Genomic DNA, 21,545 nt, shown 5'->3' with positions numbered 1-21,545 from the left:
GAATACTAGTAATGAAAATAATGCTATGTATGGTTCAGCTTTAATGATTATATTTTAATTATAAAAATGTTTTAATTGCATGGTTGCTTTAATAACTATCATTTATGCTGGGCTGTGACGCTTAAGGTCATCTTAGCTTTAACACCTGGATTACTTTGACCTCCATACTGTCGGCTTTACAAGCATCGGGGCAGCCCAGTGGTGCAGACAGAGCGAGCCAAGCGTTTCCTGCTCCTAAGTACATCTCTGGAGAGCAAAGGTACTCCATATTTCCTGCAGATGTCATCACGGAGTACAGGGAGTGCAGGACTTGCCATGTAACATGGATTTTTTTTCATCCATTGAATGTTTACTGAATCCCAGTTACATGTCCAACACATTGGTCCCTTCGTTGGGGAAAGATAATTGTTCTCACATAAAATTTATATCTAGTGAGTGAAGCTGTGTACTTGGTGTTGGTGTCTAACTCAAGATGCTGTGACTAAGGTGCAGAAGACACAAATCATAGATAAGGGTGAAAGACAGTGATAACCTGGGGGGATGGAGGACTTGGCATGAGTTCAGTTCTCTTTCACCTCCAAGGTCATCTCCAAGATCACTTGTAAGAAAGAATTAAAACTGTGCTGCCTTACTCCTGTGGGCTGCAGTAACAAGATGCCATAGACAACATAAATTTAGTTCTGCAGTTACGGAGAGAAGGGTCCAAGATAAAGATGTCAGCAGAGCCTGTGTCTGGGGAGGGCCTTCTGCCTGGCTCTGCTCCTGCCACAGGACACGGATCCCAACATGACCCACCTAAGTACCTAATTATCTCCCAAAGAACCTTCTTTGTAATACCATCCCGTTGGGGGTTGGCGTTTCAACACATGCAACTTGGGGACACAGCATTCAGCCTGTAATGACTGCTGACTTTGCCCTTCCCCAGCCACGATCCCTGGCCAGTCCACCACAGGAGTTCAGCACCGAGGAGTCTTGAACTCACACCTCTGGGAGTGAAGAAAAGAAAGGCCACAGGTATGCCAGTGGGTTACATTATCCCAAGGGTCACTCTTTGGTTCTAAGACTAATGATGATCAACTTTTATAAAGGGAATTGCAGGTATATGGTGTTTATTTAAAAAAAAAAAAAATACGTGAAAGCTGGTGGGTAGTTACTCTGAGTAGGTGACACACGAAAGGTGACCTTCCCTGGTGCTCTGGGCTTAAGTGCTCTCCACTGCTCTTTGCCCCTCTCTCTGTCTTCTGCTCAGCTTAAGCTAGACTCCCTCCTCTAGCTCAGCTTAAGCTAAACTCCCTCCTGTTACATGGGTAACTTCCAACATTTCAACTTCAATGATTAATTTGTGATGTGTGTGCATTTAACTTCCAGGTTTGCTGGTTGTAGGTCTAGGTCAGGAGCTTTAAGAAATGTAAAACAGTGTAGTAATTACCTCAGTGCTTCATTTTCATCCTAAAGAGGGAAAAGTTTGGACTAACTCTATAATTGGTGGGTACAAGTTGCTTAGCACTGTGTCTGGTGCTATGTTAGATAGAAAGAAGTAACAGCCCTGTCAGATCTTGGCTTGTACAAACAAAAACAAGACAGTATGTAACAACTGAATTAAAGCATTTTGTACTTTGATACTTGATTATATTTAAATGTAATGAGTATTTGGAAAGGGGAGGAAACCATTGCCTAGAGCTACCAAGGATTTGCATCAGGGACCCAGAGGCCTTGAGAAGTGGGAGCACATTAGATCTAGAGGAAATCCCATCAGGCCTAAAGCAAAGCAGGGAGGAGGAGTGAGTGGATTCATGGAGGAGAAAGAACAGATACCTTTGCACCAGGCTAAGCTCTGTATGCCAACTCTGCCCTGCAGACAGAGAAGTCTAAATTTGATCTACTGAGAAATGCAGCCACAAAAACCCAAGGACAGGGAGGGGCGTGGAATCCTCCCCAAGTGGGAGAAGAGCAGCGATGGCTGAGGAGTGGGACCTGTGAAGGTGGAAATGTTCAAAGACTACTAAAAATAAATGCCAAAGGAGTCAGAGCAATAGGTGGCACCCAACACGCACTCGTGGAAAGCGCCAGCTGTCACAGAAGGACTCCAGGGACTAGAACGGCAGCAGAGGAAAGTTTGGAAATAACTGCTACTTGAGAAAGAAACAGCAAGATCCATTTCAAAAGACTCATGAGCCTCTGTGAGGCTGGCTCTGAGTTCTCCAGCTGTGGTTACTTCCGAGGCTGAGGAAGGACGACAGTCCCAGGCTTGGCATCTTGATTTTCCTGTGGGAACATTTAATTACTTTGAAGAAAGCGTAGTTCCCTGCTTGATACTTCCAATTTGCAGTTCACAGCAATTTTGGGAGGATCTTGAACTGGTCCACTTCTGATTCCAGTTCAACATTTTGAACTTATTCCAATATGAGTAACTGGTTTTGAATTGCTTCATTGAGAAAATGACTCAGAATTGGAGATCTGGGTGCAAATCTAGGTTCCTTTCTGCGTACACTGTCACTCAGCCCTTCGGAGCTCACTTTTATAAAATAGGCTAAAAGTTGCTGTTGCTGTTGACTTGGTGACGTCAATAGTCAACATCTGGGCCCTGCAGTTAAGTATTCAAAACACCTTCCACACGTCCCTTTCCCTCAGTTTGATGGGACTTGTCTTCTCCGAGATTTAACTCTATGCTTTTCAGGATGTAGCTGACTGTGAAGGAAGAGTTGGGGAGTAAAGTGAGAATGTGAAAACAACCCTTTGGGGGGGGGGGGTGCGGGAAGTGGTGTAAAATTACTTTGCCCTGGACAGGCTGGTGACCTCTCCAGCCAGTGTGTGAGATCCCAAAGAAACAGTCTTCAGGAAGTGCGTGCCTGCACATCTCTCTCAGGGACACTGAAGGCTTGTCTACACTTGTCAGTCAACTTGTGCAGAGTCCATCCAGGCATGAAAACGTCTTCTCTCCTGAGGGAAGGCCTGTTACAGACCACACAGGGCTCAGCAAACACATCCATTTTGACAAAATAAAACCGTGAACTAAAATATCAATGGGAGAGAGAACTGACTTATTGAAGAAGCACTTCTTGAAATCTGAAGGCACGTGCCTAGGAACAGGAAAACTTTCGTCCCCAATCATGTAACTAGGGGAGTGCTTTGGGGCCTAGTCATTTACCAGTGGTCCACTTAAAGGAAATACCTGTGGTATCAGTTGAAAGTTAATGTGTGAGGGAGGGTGATACTCTTGGAAGGAAATAGAAACCTTGCTTCTATCTTTTATCCACACCATTAATAGAATAAAATTTACTATTTTCAGTGCAAACTCAGGAATTTTATTTAACCATCAGAAGAAACTTAAATGTCCTATGATAGACTTTACATTAACAGAAAAACTCTAAAAAGACTGAATACAAACTAACTTGACATTAATTAAACTTTTAATGTATCAATTTATTGCATATGTCAGTACAGAAAAATAGAAAGTATATCTTAAAAGAAATTAAAAAAAAAAAGTTTCCTTGCCATGGCTAGCACACAATGTACTATGACATTCAAATCTGAGTTATAAAATTTTATTACTACTTCAAACAAAATATGGTAAATAATAAAAATATGATTTACATTATGAAATTAGACTCACTTTATCCTGAATGTACTTCAGTTATGTTGAAAACAATTTGAATTTCCAATATATGCTGTACTGACAGAAATTGTTATAAATTAAGTTCAACACACACCCATTACATATGTATATATGGCACTTTTGTAAAAAAAAAAAAAAAAAAAGTGTCGCTTAGTCTTATTTTTAAACTACATTTTTAAGATACAAAATATAAATGGAGGTATATTTGTGCCATTTGGCAAAAAAATGTGTTGACTGGAATTGGGATGATTATTTCTTTTGCTGTACAAATGGACATATTATTTCTGACAAGCTAAGAGAGGTGCATATGTGAGAATAAGAATAAACAGAAATATTTTTCATTTTCTACCTTATCATTTAAAAAATAGATGTCTGTGCTCTGTCATTTCCAGCTTTACCTGAGTGATATGAAAATACATGAATTTAAGAGATAATCCAAAAGTTAATTATGACTAAATTTTCCTTTCACAGCTTTTATTTTTTCCCGTAATTTTCAAATATAATAGGAAAAAGGGACAGGGGAATATTGGAGGATTTCAGGATCTTGATCATGACCTAAATGAAAGTGACTTCTGTGACATCCTTCTAAAGTTCACCTTACCCTAGCCTCAAGGAGGGTAGGGGCTCACTAATGTAAACCACTATTAGGCTATCTGAGCTTACAAGATCATTTGTATAAAATATGGCCTTCAAAGTTAATTGCCAAACCTATTCTGACCCAAGCCAATGCTGGCAAGAGATGAATAGGTGAGCATCAGAGGGCATAAACTCTCAGCAGTGATGACTGCAATATGGTCATTCCAGTGACTATTACCAGAGCTGTAATGTGTCTACAGAATTCAGAAAAGCATTTAAAGAAAATAAAAATTTAGTCAAAAACCTTTTGCAAAAACTTAAGGTAGTGGCAATGTGAACTGTCCACTTTGTCGTTAGAACTGCTTTGCATTCAAATGTGGTTTTGCAGTTTTCAGTTCCTTAGTTTGCAGTGTAATTTTTTTTTTTTTTTTTTTTGGTATTGGCGATTGAACTCCGGGGCACTCAACCACTGAGCCACATCCCTAGCCCTATTTTGAATTTTATTTAGTGACAGGGTCTCACTGAGTTGCTTAGTGCCTCACTTTTGCTGAGGCTGGCTTGGAACTTGTAATCCTCCTGCCTCAGCCTCCAGAGCTGCTGGGATTGCAGGTGTGTGCCACCATGCCTGGCTGCAGTGTATTTTCAGGATTTGTTTTTTAACCAATTTTTGCCTGATTTTTTTTTTTTTTTTTCCCCAAGAGAGAGGTTAACAGGGATTGAACCCAAGGGCACTTAATTGCTGGGCTCCATCCCCAACCCTTTTAAAAATTTTTAAATTTGGGCTGGGGATGTGGCTCATGCGGTAGCGCACTTGCCTGGCATGTGCGGGGCGCTGGGTTCGATCCTCAGCACCACATAAAAATAAAGATGTTGTGTCCACCGAAAACTAAAAAATATATCAAAAAAATATTTAAAAAAAATTTTTTTTGAGGCAGGGTCTTCTTAAGTTGCTTAGTTGCCTTGGAAGTTATTGAAGCTGGCTTTGAACTTGCAATCCTCCTGCCTCAGCCTCCAGACTTGCTGGGATTACAGGTCCCTAATAATTTTTTTCTTTTTCTTTTTTTAAAAAATATTTTAGTTGTAGATAGCTACGATACGTTTTTTATTTTTATGTGGTACTGAGGATTGAACCCAGTGCTTCATATGTGCTAGGCAAGTGCTCCACCACTAAGCTACAACCCCAGCCCAGGGTCCTAATAATCTTTAAAATAATAAATTTGATTTTTATTTCTAAATAAGTTTTCTCTCTCCATACTTAAGCTCATTTTAGTATTTCCAAATTTTTAGCTTAATAACTTAAAAGGGCAGCTAGGTAATTCACAAATGAATTTTATGAATGAGCCAGAAATGAACACACAAGATAATCTTACTTCATTTCCTTCAGAGATGGGGCAAAACGAAGGCATGGCTCATGTACAAGTCACATTTTACTAAGACCAAGTGTTTCGACTACAATTTAGAAATATTTAAAAAAATAATGCCATGGGCTTTGTGGACTCCTAGAAATATGAGCTTATCTTCCACCCCTTTCCACACAAGCAAGTGGCCTTGAATACAGAAGCTGGTACAGACAGACAGTACAACCCCACGTGGCCCTGCCCCTCACTGGAGAGAGGCTCTTTAGGAAGAGACAGGGCAGGAATGGTACACGAGAGCTCCATAACATCTTAAGTCCTGGCTTAAAAACCCAGGAGGATTATAAACCTGAAATATCCCCCGCCCCCGCCAAAAAAAAAAAAGCAAAATAAAAAAGCACTGATGAAGAAAACCTGACACTTCATCAGCATGTTTCCAACCGAGTCAATCAGTTCCTCCACAGTGCAGCCGAGGGATTATTACATGAATACGTAACAGCAGAGTGCCCAGGAAACCTTAAAGATACAGGCAGAGCTGTGCCATGAGAGCTCAGGTCCAAAGATGACATTTTAATTTTCTCTTTCCAATACATTCCTACTCAGGATAGTCACCGTACGTAGCAGGATTTACAAGATGAAAGACAGCCTGCAATTGTGGAGAACTGATACAAAATACACCTCCCGTAATATGTGCTACCAACTTTCAAAAGCAAGACTTCTTATAATTAAGAATGTATAGAAACACATTATTCTTAGAAATCATATTTGCTATTATTTATCTTTTCTAAATCCTAGCATAAAGTCAATGATAAGAATGCTATTTAGCCCTATTTCCATGAAATATGTCTTTAAATTACAGTCAAGATTATTGACTCATTGTTTCTCTGCTCTAGCTGCTTTGTAGAAAGCAAAATATTCAAAATGTGTGCAAACTGACATCACAATGCATGGAGCTTAGTTACAATTAACTTTTAAGGACTGCTTGGAACAATCTGGCACAATTCTGTCTCACAGCTTATATATTTAATTAAGGTAAATCTTTTAAGTTTCAAGGGACTTAAGAAAAATTTCCCCTACTTTTCTATGTGTCTACACACTGCTCCCTGCATAAGCCATTCAGTTGTGACACATGGTATCAGGCTGTGTCACAGAGCTCTAATTCCTCATGCTCACCTGTCCTCACGTATGAAATTTAAAAACAAAATTTTCCCCAAACTGTCTTTTGATACAGTTCTCTTTGACAGCAACTGGAATATTAAGTCAAGAACCTAGATATTTTTGCTTTTGCTTTATTTTTTTTAATTTTCAAAAACTCTTAATAATGATCATAACCCTTTGGTGGGGTTAGGTGTATCCTAGGTCCTGGGGCTTAAATATCGAATATGGAATTATGTAAAATGGTATGTACAATCACGTAATAGGACTTCTCTTAAGCAAGTTCTAATCTTCACTATGACTGCTATTCGTGGTTCAGCTTAAGACTTACAAAATTGACAGAAGCTAAAATTCTCTTTGCCACCAAAATTACAAATATTAAAAAGTTCAAATATGCACAGAAAGCTGCAGTAAGACTCTAAATTTCTATCTGCATGCCATGATCCAGACTGTACCTAACAAAAACACGGTACATTTATATTGGAAAACAGGGTCCCATTTATTTGTAAGAAAAAGCTGGATCTCAGCGTCCACCAGAGCAAAGGTCAATGGCAACCTGCACACAGGCCTCAGTTCCACTTTTTGCCAGAAACAAAATAGAATTTACATAAAAATAGATATAACCCAGATAACCATATACACCAGTATATGGCCAGTGCTATTTACATTAAAAATGTTGCATTGCATAAGTCAAGGAATAAAATACCATCATGCATTTCATTTTAACTTTTAAGGTGAAAAATGCAGTTATAGAATTAAGTTTTCTTACCATGATTGTCCCAATATTTACTACAGGAATTACATCCAAAGGTTTCTTGCTCATGTGTCTTTCATTCATTCCCAGCTATTAGCCTAAATGTGACACAGATTATATGTCACTTAAGCAACAAGAAACTTTTGAATAACCTCTATTATTAGACTGATGTACTAAACTAAAGTTATGGATATATAACCACATTGAAAGTTTTGATGAACATGTGTGAAATAATCCCAATAATTACAGTTCTTCAAATGTAAAAAACCATTTGGATCATCATAAAGGTACACTGAGGTCCTTTCAAAGTTTAATGTCATTCTTCAGACAAGTACAGACGTAACACACTTCTAAGAAATGAACATTCTTTATCATTCTGCACAAATTAAAATACAATGCATTAATCAAAAAGGGGAGCATCATATAATTGTTACACTAGATGACGTTTTCGTCATTTCTTCAGGAGAATGACTCTTTATCACTTCTTTGATGAACTGTTCCAGTGCAGGGAAGTAGCCCTGGCACTGCCACGTGTCGTTATGAGTTCCATCTGGAAAAATGGCTAGCCTCTTAGTCCGAGAGGGGGAGAGTTCATAAAGCTGCTTCATCATTACTGGTGGAATTAGTTGGTCGGAGAGTCCAGAGATGAAAAGTGAAGGCATTCTGCACTGAGAGATTTTTCGGTAGGACAAAAATTTATTTTTGTAGCACCATAAAGGAAGGTAACGCATTGGAAAGAATGAAAATAAAGTGCTGGCCATATGCGGTATGCTTAAAAATGTGTTCTCCACCATAATGGCTGAAATCCTATGTGAATTTTCAGAAGCCAAATGAATGGCCACTGCTCCTCCCAAGGAACGGCCAAAAAGAAAAATTTTTGTCTTATCAAGGTCGGGTCTAGTCATCACGTAGTCTAGCACAGCTTCGGAATCTAAATAGAGCCCTTCTTCACTTGCTTCTCCTTCGCTTTTTCCATATCCTCGATAATCAACAAGCAAAAGATTAACTTTGAGGTTAACCAACATAAGCAATGCATTTGGTAACCTGTGACCTATGTTGCCTGCATTCCCATGAAAATAAATTATAGTTGGGGAATAGGGCGAATTGTCTCCAGTGTATCTTATTAAAATAAGATTTAGACGGACTCCATCTTTGGTTCTGATGAAAATGTTCTCATGTGGAATACCAGTGGGCATGGGAACATAAAGGCGCGAAGAGGACGGCTGTTCTGGGAAATAAAGCAATACATCCTGGAATTTATAGAGAATACCTGCTATTGATATGAAAATTAACAAAAGTAAGATAATGCCTCCATACAGATGAAAAGTCACTATTAAAGGTAAAAGAGAAATACGGCAGAGAGCCCAAGACCACGAAGCCAAGGCTATTAGCCATCTTTCAATGAAGTTCCACAGCATCCAGGACTTTTCCATTGTAGCTCTCCGTAAGTATCCTAGAGAGAAAGATAAAGGATGTCAATAATTCACCATATACCCATTACTTTTAAAGACCTGTGAAATAATGCAATTAGTATCCTTGGAAGCCTAAATGACACCACAAGAAACAGGCTGCTGTAATTCTCGTTGCCCCACTCCTTCACAACAATCTCCAATCTAATGTACCCCTTCGGAGTTACACTTATGAAATGCAAATATTCACTGAAATTATTCAGCTTTTAAAAAGTGCTTATTTACTGCTAAGTACCTTCATTCATGTGTTTTCAATGATGTGACAGGAAAATAATGACGCCATTCTCAATTTTACATAGAGGAGATGGAGGTTCAAGGGCTGAAGTGGATGTGGCCATAGTCCCACCTCTACAGGCAAAGGAGCGAAGAAGCAAAGATACACGACCCCAAAGCTCTTGGCATGTCAGCTGCTAAGCTATGTCCATCGAGGACAAGCTCTGCTAAAGAGGTAACTACCAGATTCTAACCCTGCCAAACCAAGCCAATATAGTTTATTTTCAATATCTTTTATATTTAAAATTATAAGTAAACCAGGGTAAAAAAAACAAACAAAAAACCCAAAATATTTCCTTCTACCTGAAGGTTTTTAGTTAATACAATACTAGAATATTGATCAATTTTAAGATTATTTTTGAGAAAAAGTTTAATAATGTGTCTTTCACACTAAATATAAGTTTAAGATTGCCAGTGTTTTGAGAGGTACAGGATCTCCTACAAAACACTTGTAGAAGTTTCATGATAAGGTGTTGCCACTGATCGCTATAACACATTTTAATACCAATAAACACGTGGGGGGATAATGTGGAACAAATGCACAGTAATTCTCTTGAGAACCAGAGGCAAACCAAAAAAAAAGACTGAGAAAAACTTTAAAATATTACAGCAGCATATAACAGACATAAAAAAGTAAGAAACTATCAGTTTTCTTTGTTACAAAATAGTAGTCTACACAAGCTATCTTAACCTGCCTGGAGTTCTTTTGCCATTTTATCAGGTTTCTAAGGTAATATTTATCTACTTAGGCTTATTTACTAAACTTTTGAAAACACTAAATCTCCCTTTATACTTTATTATACCACAATAAAGAAATTGCACTTATCTTCAATAAACAATTGTTATTGATTTTAAAAACTCATTGTGTGCCATGAGAAAAAAAAAGCATTTCAGTACATATGAAATTTAAAACTGAAAGATCATCATAAAATCAAGTTAGATTGGTTATTAAGACAATGAGTTGAATGGTTTAAAAAACTTGATTTTTCACTATTAATTTCACTCAACAGACTTTCGCATTAGAATTCTTATTCAAATGAATCTTTCTAAACTCACAAGTGGAACTTTTCTGGATTCAGAGAAACCAACACTGCCACCCAGTTGCAGGAAGTTTTATTACAAGGTGCCTCCTGCAATCTATAAAGTCCAAGATTAAAAACTTGTAAGCAATGCCCAAATGCTGCTGGTATTAAACCTGCCTACAATTAGATTCAAAGATGTAATAGACTGAATAATAAGCCTCCTGTGCTGAACTGAACTGTTTGTTTTAACGATCTGCCAAGCTATTCATCAGCAGATTGGGCAGAGCTAATTTACACAACTTATCTGGGCACTTCAATGTCCCTTATAACAGTTACTTCATTTTATCTTTTAAAGTGTAAGTGATATCTGAACGATTTTGTGCTGAAAAGTTTCATTAGGGATATCTAAAAACAAACTTTATACACAAAAATAAAATAATTTTAATTTTGGCACAATGATTTGGATTAAAATGTCTGGGATCATTTGTGTTTGTGTTATGTTAAAGTCCTACAATGTATCATAAGATACTATTTGTTTCTTTCCAGGCATAGTGGCACACAACTGTAACCTTAGCAATTTAGGAAAGAGGTGATCTTAAATTCAAAGCCAGCCTCAGTAACTTAGTGAGACCTGTCTGAAAATAAAAAGGGCTAGGTATGCAGATCAGCAGTTGAGCGCCTCAATACCTGCCATTGCCCCCATCCCCCAAAAAAGCTACAGTAAAAAATGTCAAATTTTTACTATTTTTTCTACAGCTAAACCAAAAAGTCATTTGTGAATTTATGACAGAGGTATCAAAATGAGTGATTCAAACATAATTTATTTGGTGATATAGTAGGTAACGGCATATTGACATTACATCACCCTTAAAATCTGTACTGAATAACTTTCTATTTATCACCCATTTCCAATCTGAATGTTCTAGAGTGAAAATTTTTAAAATGCCTGCATATAAGGTTAGTCAATAACAAAATAATAAAAACATTTATAAATGCTATAGCTATGTTTCTCTTCTTTGCTTCTGTGATGAGCATTTCTGGCTTTACTGCTCTTGTCTGTTCTGTTCAAATTAATAACACCAGAATTTAGTGAGTAATTAAAATACAAGGAAGATACAGAAATATGAGGAACACATTATCCAGATAATCAGGGATGGGGGGCCTTGGCTTTCAAATCAAAGTTTTAACTGAAGTCAGGTAACAACACCACAAATATAAAGCTCTAAATAAGTGGATAAAGCATGTTTAAAAAAAAATTGTAGTTGTAGATGAACAGAATGTTTTCATTTGGTTTGCCACTGAGCTACAGCCCCAGCCCGATAAAGCATGTTTTGAAATTTAAAATACATTTACATCTGTTTAGATAAAAATCTATAGTTAAATTTTTCAGCTACTAAATTTTCAAAAGTTGTTCTAGCCTTTTTAATGTCTAATTTCAGTAAACAATACAGACTTCAAATCTTTAAGGCCAGGAACTGTTTCCCTTTTCACTACTGTATCCCTAAATGACTACAAATACTCGATCAAAATGTTTCCTGCATGAATAACCTAATAACTTATCTGAACTATTAGATTTCCAAGAAAACATAGTAACATTCTAAGCCACAGGTATGTTTAAGACTGGATGTCAGGAACAAATGGCACATTTGGTTAAATCTTTTATTGGTTAGGAATAAGAAATTTGGGAGTTTTCCACAAAATGTTCCAGAAAGATCACTCCAAGTGACTGGGAATGAACACCAAACCTTACAGTGGAAGTGGCCTCCACAGCGGGAATCCACTCTGAGGGCATGTGTCCTCTGACACGCTGCCACTGCAGGTGGGTCAGACTCACGGCCTTTGTTGTTTTCCTCACCCCATTTTTGTCCCTTTCTCCTCCCTACTCTGAATCATATTTCTACCTCGAAGATGCTGTTTGAGGAACTGGATCAAGCACACTTCATATCAGGAAGGTTTTTTATTTACTAAACTAGCTGAAACCATGGCAAAGCACAATGAGCAGCGCCATGTGTTAAGGGCCAACAGCCCTTCCTAGACTCGCCGTTCTGATGCCATGGACATGAACAGACTGCACGGGGGCCGCAGCCTACATGGTGTGGGCCTGCCGTTTATTTTGTTAATGAATTATAGTGAAGGGTTAACAAAACCTTTCTCCTTTTCCATATAAAAATTGGCCTTTGGTTAACCCTTCAGCAGTTTCCCTGGAAACGTAATAAAGGTAAGATATCAGCTGTGTTTCTAAGCAACATTGTTTGTGGTTTAAAAAAAAAAGGACTTCTACTGGTGAGCTCTTGTGGATGACAAAGACAGAGTCCCCAACCACACTGAAAGCTTAAACAGGGGTTTCTCTGAATGGAACATGATTTGTAATTGCCTTATCCTTTACTGACTCCTAGATGCAATGTCCATGTGTTACAGAGGATGCTATTTCCTGATAAGCATGAAGCAGCTAAGTAAGGTCAGACCCACATCCATCCATGTGTTATCTTGCCACCAGACCTGAGCTATCACCTGGGAAATGCACACTTGATGGTAGCTGACATGCTGGCGTGTTAGCCCTTATCTTCCAACAAAGCAGAGGCTGAGGCTCACTATAATATTTGGATCTTGTGAATTGAGTGTCCAGTTGATCCCAAGACTTGATTATGCAGGATAAATGAGGTAATTGGTTGTACCTTAAAGTCCTGTGTGGCAAAGCATCTATGAAATGTGTCATTGGAAGAGAATTATTTGACAAGCTCTGTTGCATACTAAAATGTATTCACTGGTAACACCTTAGCCTCATATACAATCAAAAGAAATCATGACTTTAATATGGTCAAAGTTAAATCAAAGTTTTTACCGAGTAGAAAGGTTGCACAGTGGGAAGAAACGCCAGACCTGTTCTCTGAAGATCACATGACAGTCGGCCTATCACCTCTCCTCTTCCACCCATCTGTATGGCTATGTAATTTTAACCTTACCCCTGCATCTTAAACAGCTGACTGATCCCCATTTCTCAATTCTGCCTTTGCCCTGTTATCAGATCTTATCTCACATGTCAAACATCTCTAAAACATTAATATGTGGCTTTAGCAACTCCCAGTTAACTCCTTCACCACTTGCTGAGAACCCAAGAAGCAAGCTCTTACCATGAATCTCAGAGTAAAGCTCACTTACTGCTGTATCTGAAGGATGTTTCTCTGTCCATGCTGTAAGACGCTGCCCTCCAACTGGTGATCACTGTGGACTCTTCCTCCAGCATCAATATGCTCCCATTCCTACCTCTCTCTAACCTATCCCCCGAGACACTGGCATTTCCCAAGGTCCGTCCTTTCAGGTTCCTTTTACTGTTTGGATCTGGATTGCACCCACAAGTCTAATGTGTTCAAGGCTTGGATGCCAAATTGCAGTGCTACAGGGAAGTAGTGGAACCTTTAGAAGGTAGGGACAACAGAAAGGAAGTGAGGTCACAGGAGGTGGCCTGGAAGGGGACACTGGGACCTGACCAGCCTTTCTCATTCCTTGCTTGCCATTCAGCATCAGGTGGGCGGTCTCCTCCACCATGTGCTCTGGGTCATCACATACTGCCCCTCCACAGGCCCAAGCAATGGGAACAAGCGACAATGGACTAAAACCTCTGAAACTGTAAGCCCCAAATAAATCTTTATTTAAGGTTATTCCCTCAGTTATTTTGGTTCAGGTAAAGAAGGCTAACTAATGCACTCGACTTTTCACTCAGGGACTTCACTTTCTCATGATTTCAATTATCACACCTGTGTGTGAGTGAATCCCAGTCTCTTCATCTGCAATCTCAATTTATTTCTGAAGTATCTGACACTTCATTGACATCTCAAACTTCTCCAAACAACTCTTCCTCCCAGCCGAAGTTCTGTATGCATTACATTAATTATGAACAAAAAACAGCCTATAAGCAACTATGTCTAAAGTATAAATTCAATGAGTCAAGATATATATATGTATACTAAGAATTATGTGTTCATGTCAAGTCACTACATATGTATTACAGAAGCAAAAAATAAGTATCTTATAATATGTACTGATATTATATTAGAATAAAAAACCATAAAAATAATTTTGGTGCTTTCTAACTCATGTGTTTTGAGGGATCCTACTGATATCTGGCACCTCTCAAAAAATCTATTGAGGCATAACTGATCTTTATTATAATGCACAGGCAAATAGATACAATTATGATTCCTTCCCCCTTAATAGTTCTGACATATGGAACTTCAAGTATCAGTGACATCCTATGTACTGTGCGGGAATTCTGATGATCATGTACCTTATAGAGGTGGTGATGGTCCCCTTGTGAATTTTATGGTCCTGATTAACTTGGTATGGTTAACTGAAGTGCTCTGTATGCTTCCTGTCTTTAAATTCAAGTTTGGGTAGACAGTAACCCATATAAGACTGTAAATAAAAACAAAAATGTCACCATGTGGCCAGAAGTGCTAGCTGAATGAGAAGTCTACTATAATGGCCACAGTTGTCTGACCTCCAGTGATAACCTCATGTGTTCATGCTCCTTCATGTTCTTGAAGATCACAAATGGCTCCATTTGAAAGAAAAAAATATTTACGTTACTATTCTATAAACGGGTGCTTAAAAAAAAATAAAGCTGAAAACTGAATTTATGACCAACCCTAGATTCTGAGTACTCAGAATACCACTGTGTGCCCCCAAGGAGCTGTCAAATCTGGTCTGGACTACTGGAAAATCCTACAAATGGCTTCCCAGTCTCTTCCCAAGCAATGGCCATCAGGTCCCAATACATCCTACTACACTATGTAAAGATAAAAGGCAATGCCACAAGTAACATGTGCGAATACCTGATGTGCTGATCAGAGTGTGTGGATATTGTAGGCTATTTACAATGATAAATGCATTTCAGTCCTTATGCTCACATAGCTCAGGGTCCGCCAAATAATTCTCAAGCAACTCCTGAGCCACTCAGGAGACACACACACATAAACAAGACTGTATGTCTAACACAGGTTCATTCAGTTACAGAGGAGACAAAAATCAAATATCACAACTGTCCTGAAAACAGCTTAAGAAAATAAAAACCTTCACAATATCATCTACCTGGATCTCAAAAGCTTGTTTACTTACAGACACCAAGTGAAAACTTATGCTTTGCTTGGTTCTTAAGTTTGTCTGACTCCAGCGTTCAGAATCTTACTTTTTCTATCAAGCAGCTGTCTGTTATTTATTTTTAATCACTCAGCACAATTATTCTAAATACTGCTAGCTCTTTTGAATAATCTAAATAAATACTTGGAAAAGAGACGACATTAGAGCAATTGAACTTGGTGAACTTTAAATGTTCCTATTAAATCAGAAATATTTCTATGCTAGTGCTTCTCAAAAGGTCACTACAGACCCCTAGATGTCCTCGAGACACACTGTTGGGCCTCACAAGCTCAGAATTAAGCTCCTAATAACACTAAGACGTTCTTTACCTAGTGACTGACATCTCCACTAACAGTATACAAACAACGATGGGTAAAATTGCCAATGGCCTTAGCAGGAATCAAAGTATTGGTGCTAATGCATAGGAGTAATTATAATCTTTATCACCCTAAGCTCATAGTAAAGAAGAGGGGGAAAAGTTCATTTCCCTGAAGAATGGCACCAAAGAAGCAATAAGTTATTCATTTATTTGTATCTCAACCAATGAGTACAGTTTTCCAGCATGCTGTGTGACGTGTGTTGCAAAATGGCAAGCACACAGGAAGCACCTGTGCTGTATACTGAAGTACAACTGAACTGTAAGCTGCACTGGCTTTTTTTAGGTGGCAATATTTTCATTTGGAAACACAACTGACAAACCAATTATTCAGACTTAGGTGTTTGGCAGACACCTTCTGGAAACAGAAGCATGTTTCCAACTGCTCCCCAACACTTCCTTACTTTTCTAATGCCACTGTGGTGGTGGTGTTGACAAATGTGAATTCTGAATCTACTAAACATGCCACCATTTGGAAGAATCTGTCTTAACCAACAGATATAGCCTAAATGACCAATGAATGTCACAAATTTAGACATGAGTGAACATTTGTTGGAGGATAAACCAACAGATTCTAATACATCAAAACAAACACTATTTGATGCAGGTTCCAGAAGCCACTATGTAACTGACCTTAAGGACCCAACTCCTGTGAGTGTTGGAGTAGCACCAAAGAACATTCACGATTCCTGAGAAAATCATTACAATATTTACAACCTGGCATAAGCCTGATTTCGGCCATGTTTCACCTCAAGGATCCTGAATGCAGAAACAAGAGAATCTCTCTTCTATTATGCAGACTTAAAAATTATTTTAGAAAATGGCAAATGATGTCATAATCCTTTTGTCATTATAGTTGTTTTACATGAAACATCATTTATGTTAACATGTAATAGACTTAGAAACTCCCAGTTGTAATTTTTAACACTTATTTTTTAAAATAAAGGGGTCCTGAAACCAAAGGTTTGAGACTTGTACTGTACTTTCTAACTGCTTAACTTTATTGCCTTCCCTCCAAGAAACTTGCTTCCTTTAAATTATGAATGAAACTGCATATTTATTTAAATTCTTTGTGCCTTATATCATAAATTATAAATTCATTTAAAGTTCTTTACCCAGTAATGTTTTAATAAAAATTGAAGACCAACAAGACATGTTTCAATAATCATTGCCTTAATAACTAGGAGAGTAAAAGGGACAGATCTACCATTCTATTGACTAAAAACTTTTTAAGACAAAATTATATTTTAATGAAGGTCAGAACAATAAAACTCTAATTATTCAAATTATGTTTTAATTGCAGAAGTGAACAACATATTGCAAATATATATTTGACTTGCTGATTCCACCAATGGCAAAAGAACTTTGAAAGCTACAAATGTTTTATGTGAATGAGTTCCCAAAAAGCAATTTTGCTATAAGACTAAACAATTATAAATAGAATTATAAAGTCCTAATTCACAAATACACGATTGTGTTCTAAGGTCCTTCAGTTGGTCTTAAAATTGATAATGTAAAAACAAAAATTGTTCACACATAAAAATGCACATCATTGACAAGGCAATGGTGCAGGTTCAAGTGAAGAATGCAAAGAGGAGAAAGTCGGTTCATGGGTCACTGTGACACCCACATCACAAGGATAGCAAGGACCTCATGGAGCTCACTGATGATTCTAGGGCAATTCACAGCTTCCAATCACAATCGCATGATAAGCAACACAGAACTGATTCAGCATTCCTACATCAATGTATCTTCTCTCCTGATAATCACTGGAAAGTTAAGACACCGTGCCAGCTGCATAGCTGAAATGGAAACACAAATAGCTGCTATCAGGGTGTTGGAGACACCACAGAATGAATTATCTATTTCCCTAATGGTTACCCACATGCCATCAATAATGAAAATGTGTGTATTAATAGTCCTATGGGACAAATGAACAGTAACCCTCTAAGGAGGTGGTGGAGGTCAACTGAGTGGTTTAGAGAGCATTATGTACCTGCAAAAGTAGATACCTCAAAAATTATACTACGTAGCAACTTAGTAACATTTTGTGCTTGCTTTCTTAGGAAAACTAAAATGTCAGATTTTGTTACTAAGCAAAGCATTCATAATTTGCTGAGATTATAATATCTGCAAGTAGGAAGATGGTAAGCAATAAGAAAAACCACAAGTCTCTAAATGTAAATACTGACGTTAGGTTAGGTTGATAGTGAAATTCAGGAATTCTGCAACTTATAAATGGGTAATGTTTTAAAATTTAATCTATGAACTAGAGGGATAAGCCTTGGAATTTATTTTTTCGTATGAAACCAATGCTACAAAAAAAGCTGGATTCTCTGGCTAGCTTGTAAATGCATGCATTTCACATCCTGGAAATACTATACCCTTGCAAGGGATTTCAGCAGAATGTACTATTTTAGGAATTAAGACCTTTATGAAACAACAACATAAAATGTAATATCGTATCATGAAGTCTGTCATTTGAAGAAAAATCCTTAATTGAAAAAAAAAAGAACTAGAACGTTTTTAAAAATCTACTCCAAAATAGGGTATTTACAGGCTCCAACTTTTAGTCAACTAAACAAGAATTAGAACTTGGAATCTCTGAGTAATGGTTAAATGAGTTCTAAGTTTATGAAAACGGAGAAACGGAAATAAATTCTCTCGAGATAAGTGACAACAGAGGTACAACCAGAGAAAAATGTGAGGTCCAACAGTTTCCTGTGCCTAAACTAGGTCATATTGTTGGCCCGGGACGACTGAGTTGAGTAAATCCTCATACTCGGACAATAAGGGGACTACAGCATACCTGGAAAGAGAGCTGTGAGCCCAGCGCTCCCTGAAGGCACAAGGTGTAGAAGCTGGCTTGTCCTCATGGTTCCACACAGACTATCAGGAGTGTGCAGTGGAAGGAGTGGGTGTTTTGGGGTGTGGTCTGTCAATAGCTAGGTAACTTTTGCCAACTCAACTTAAATATGTGTTTCCTTGTATGTAAAAGGAAGATGAAACATCTAAGTCAAATACTGCTGAGATCAAATATAGCAGTGTTAATAAATACAGCTACTTCTATTTAAACAAATTTAAACCATTTTATTACCTACTAGAGCTGTGTAAGTAAAAGTACCCACAACTAGGAGTCCTGCTAGATTTGCATTTAATACTGGAAATGACTCGTTGAAGACTGTGCCACCTGCACACAGAAAATAAGACAATGCCTCATTTTTCTGTCAAAATCAGCTCAGGTGGTAGATTCTCTAGCTCTCCTTGGGCCACTACTGCCAACATTCTCCATTCTGCAGGTGGTGTAAACTCTGATGGTGAGACTTACGGCCGGTGTGAGCAGGTTTATTATACTATGTGAGTTCCTTGCTGACAGAGACTTCATCCTGCTGAACTCTGCAGCAGACATTGCTATGTACTAAAAATACATAGCGAGCCCCTACTAACAATGATTGACTGGTTGATGAGCTAAGTAGGATAATATGACACAAAACATCAGACGGACACATTCTACTCTCATGCAGTAGAATGAAATTCAGTATTTTAGTCAAAGATGTGACCAATCTAAGCATGCAGAAAAATAACTTATTAATCTACGACAAAAGGGAGGAGGATCGATGAAAACCAAGCATGAAAACTTGGATCCCGCACTCGCCTTTCTCTTCGGTCGCTATTACTTAGGACGCACAGGTCAAGAGCTGCTGAACGGAAAGACTTATTTCTGGTCGTTATCTTGGCCAATCACACTAGTATGCACTTTGCTTAAGATGAACGATGACAGACATTTACAGCAAAAGTGGCTTCCCCTGTGTAGGCTGCCCCCAGATTTCTTAGAAGCCCCAGAACTTCTTGCAGAGGCACTGGCAGGAGGAGCTCGTCGCCGACGGCGGGGGAGCACACCTGCGCCGCGACCTGGCTGCGCTGGGCGAGCCCTCTGCGCTCCGGCGCGGGCGGGCGCCGGGCGGGCGAGTCCAGGGTCCGGCGTGCGCACCTCCCGGCCCTGAGCCGACGGCGGGGGCCTGCGCCGCCCGCGCCGCGGTCCCGCTGCACTTACTCAGGCTTGCTGGCAGGTTGCGAGGTCGGCCGCGGGCACGAAACCGAGCGCCGCGCAGCAGCGTCGCCCGGCGCCGCTTCCGTCGCTCCTCATCGTCCTCCTCGAGCCGAAGGGCCGCCGCCGTCGCCACGGTCTAGCCCGGAGATCCAGCGGCGCGGCTCTTGGCGGCTCCACTTCCGGCCAGCGCTCGAGTGTCGCCGGCAAATGTCCCCGCCGGCTCCCACATAACCTGCTCTCCGCCGTCCTCCCGGCTGGGAACCGGGCCGCCCTTCCGAGCATGCGCGGAAACCGCGGGCCGAGAGGCTCACGACGGTGGCCGACAGGGTAAAGATACCTCAGCGCCTCCTTGCGGCCAAGGTTGCGTGGCTAACGCTCGCGCGTTTCACAACCCTGGGCCTCGCGAAAGGCGCTCGCGATCACCCCTCCCCCCTCCTCACCCCGCAAAGGCCCATCAGACCTTGACCCCGGGGACTCCACGGCATCGCCTTTCTTTGACAAAGAAATCCTGTCTGCCCATGGGGTTGTTAGGGTCCCCCTTCTGACCCCAAGAGCGGAGTGGCAGGGCAGAGGCAGGCCTGAATCGTGCACACTGGGAGGGTTCTTCAAAGGAAAAGAGGATTTATTTTTTCCAAGTTCCATAAAGCACAAGCCTGCGGGAACGTGTTAGGTCGCGTAGGTCATTGCTTCAGGTGGATCAGCATTGCACCCATGCAAGGAGCTGGTTTACCCCGGTTTACCTGTCTGCCTCGCTTTCCCCCCAGGGCCAGTCCCATTCTGTAAGCTCTATTTTATATATAAAGAGGATATCTCCTAAGTTGTTGTTTTTTGTTACGCAACAGGGGCCTTCCAAGAAACTGAGGCGACACAAGACACCCCCCAATACCCCCGTTCAAATCCCGATTCTTGCGACCAAATCAGATTTTAGACCTGTTGACTGGAGTAACAGGAATGGGGAAGGCCACACTCAAAGGAGGGAGTGGGTCCTCTCAGATGAGAGAGGGATGCCCTGCTTCTCCTGCACCTCAGATTTGGAAATCCCTGCGAAATTTCCAGAGAATCCCACCTGACATCCACCTCTTGACTTTTAACAGCAGGGGGACGTAAGACTCCCAAGTCCGCACTGTCATAGTAACTCTAGGTCACCTTGGCCCGTGCTGACTCCAGTTGGATTCTTAACCATACATTCTCACAGATTTTATGGTTAGGAGGAACTACCCTTTCTCCCAGAGTTTCAGGATCTGGTCACAAAAGACTCCCGGGTTCTTCCAACAACATTATCTTGGGCCTGCATTTCTCTTGCAGTTAACAGGTAGTTTGCAAAGGAATATGACATATCTTGTCCCATTAGGCCAGGCAGGGCTAGGTGAATTGACTCTTGAAAAGAAATCATGTGGGGGTCCACACCGTGAACCCATTTTAAAGAATTATTCTCTTAACCTCATGTCCTCACGATGCTCATCTGTTTGTCCCCTGACAGTTTGGTTGGTTTTAACAAATGTATCTTGCTATTAGATGAAAAGCTCCAGGAAAGTCTTAAAGTATGACTTACATAAATAAATTAACAGTCACAGCAACTCTAAAAGATACTATGAGAAATACAATTACCTGTCCAAAGGCAAAGAATGGACTAATATACACAAGACAAGAATGAAGGTTTACTTTAATGATGGTCTTGCAAGATCGGGGTGCCTGTGGTCAGGATGCACAAACTAAGCATTACCAGTATTTTATGCCCTAGAACTCAAGATCCTGCCTTTGG

At 39.7% G+C, this 21,545-nt stretch overlaps 1 protein-coding gene across 1 annotated transcript; it reads right to left on the bottom strand.

Moving 5' to 3' along the window:
* Nucleotides 1-3,392: 3,392 nt before the first annotated feature.
* On the bottom strand, nt 3,393-20,047 carry Abhd13 (abhydrolase domain containing 13). Its single transcript, XM_027938920.3, has 2 exons — nt 19,787-20,047; nt 3,393-8,909 (listed from the first exon to the last, which is right to left on the bottom strand). The coding sequence occupies exon 2, from the start codon at nt 8,887-8,889 to the stop codon at nt 7,876-7,878; it is 1,014 nt and encodes a 337-aa protein (XP_027794721.1). The 5' UTR covers nt 8,890-8,909; nt 19,787-20,047; the 3' UTR covers nt 3,393-7,875.
* Between the last annotated feature and the right edge of the window lie 1,498 nt (nt 20,048-21,545).

The sequence above is a fragment of the Marmota flaviventris genome, chromosome 4, assembly GCF_047511675.1.
Source record: "Marmota flaviventris isolate mMarFla1 chromosome 4, mMarFla1.hap1, whole genome shotgun sequence".
Classification (NCBI taxonomy): Eukaryota; Metazoa; Chordata; class Mammalia; order Rodentia; family Sciuridae; genus Marmota; species Marmota flaviventris.
The sequence above is the reverse complement of the archived record's forward strand: the minus strand, read 5'-3'. Positions and strand labels throughout refer to the sequence as shown.

What these genes read in the sequence shown, in the direction of transcription:
- Abhd13 (XM_027938920.3), bottom strand. Translation starts at nt 8,889, where the DNA reads ATGGAAAAGTCCTGGATGCTGTGGAACTTCATTGAAAGATGGCTAATA.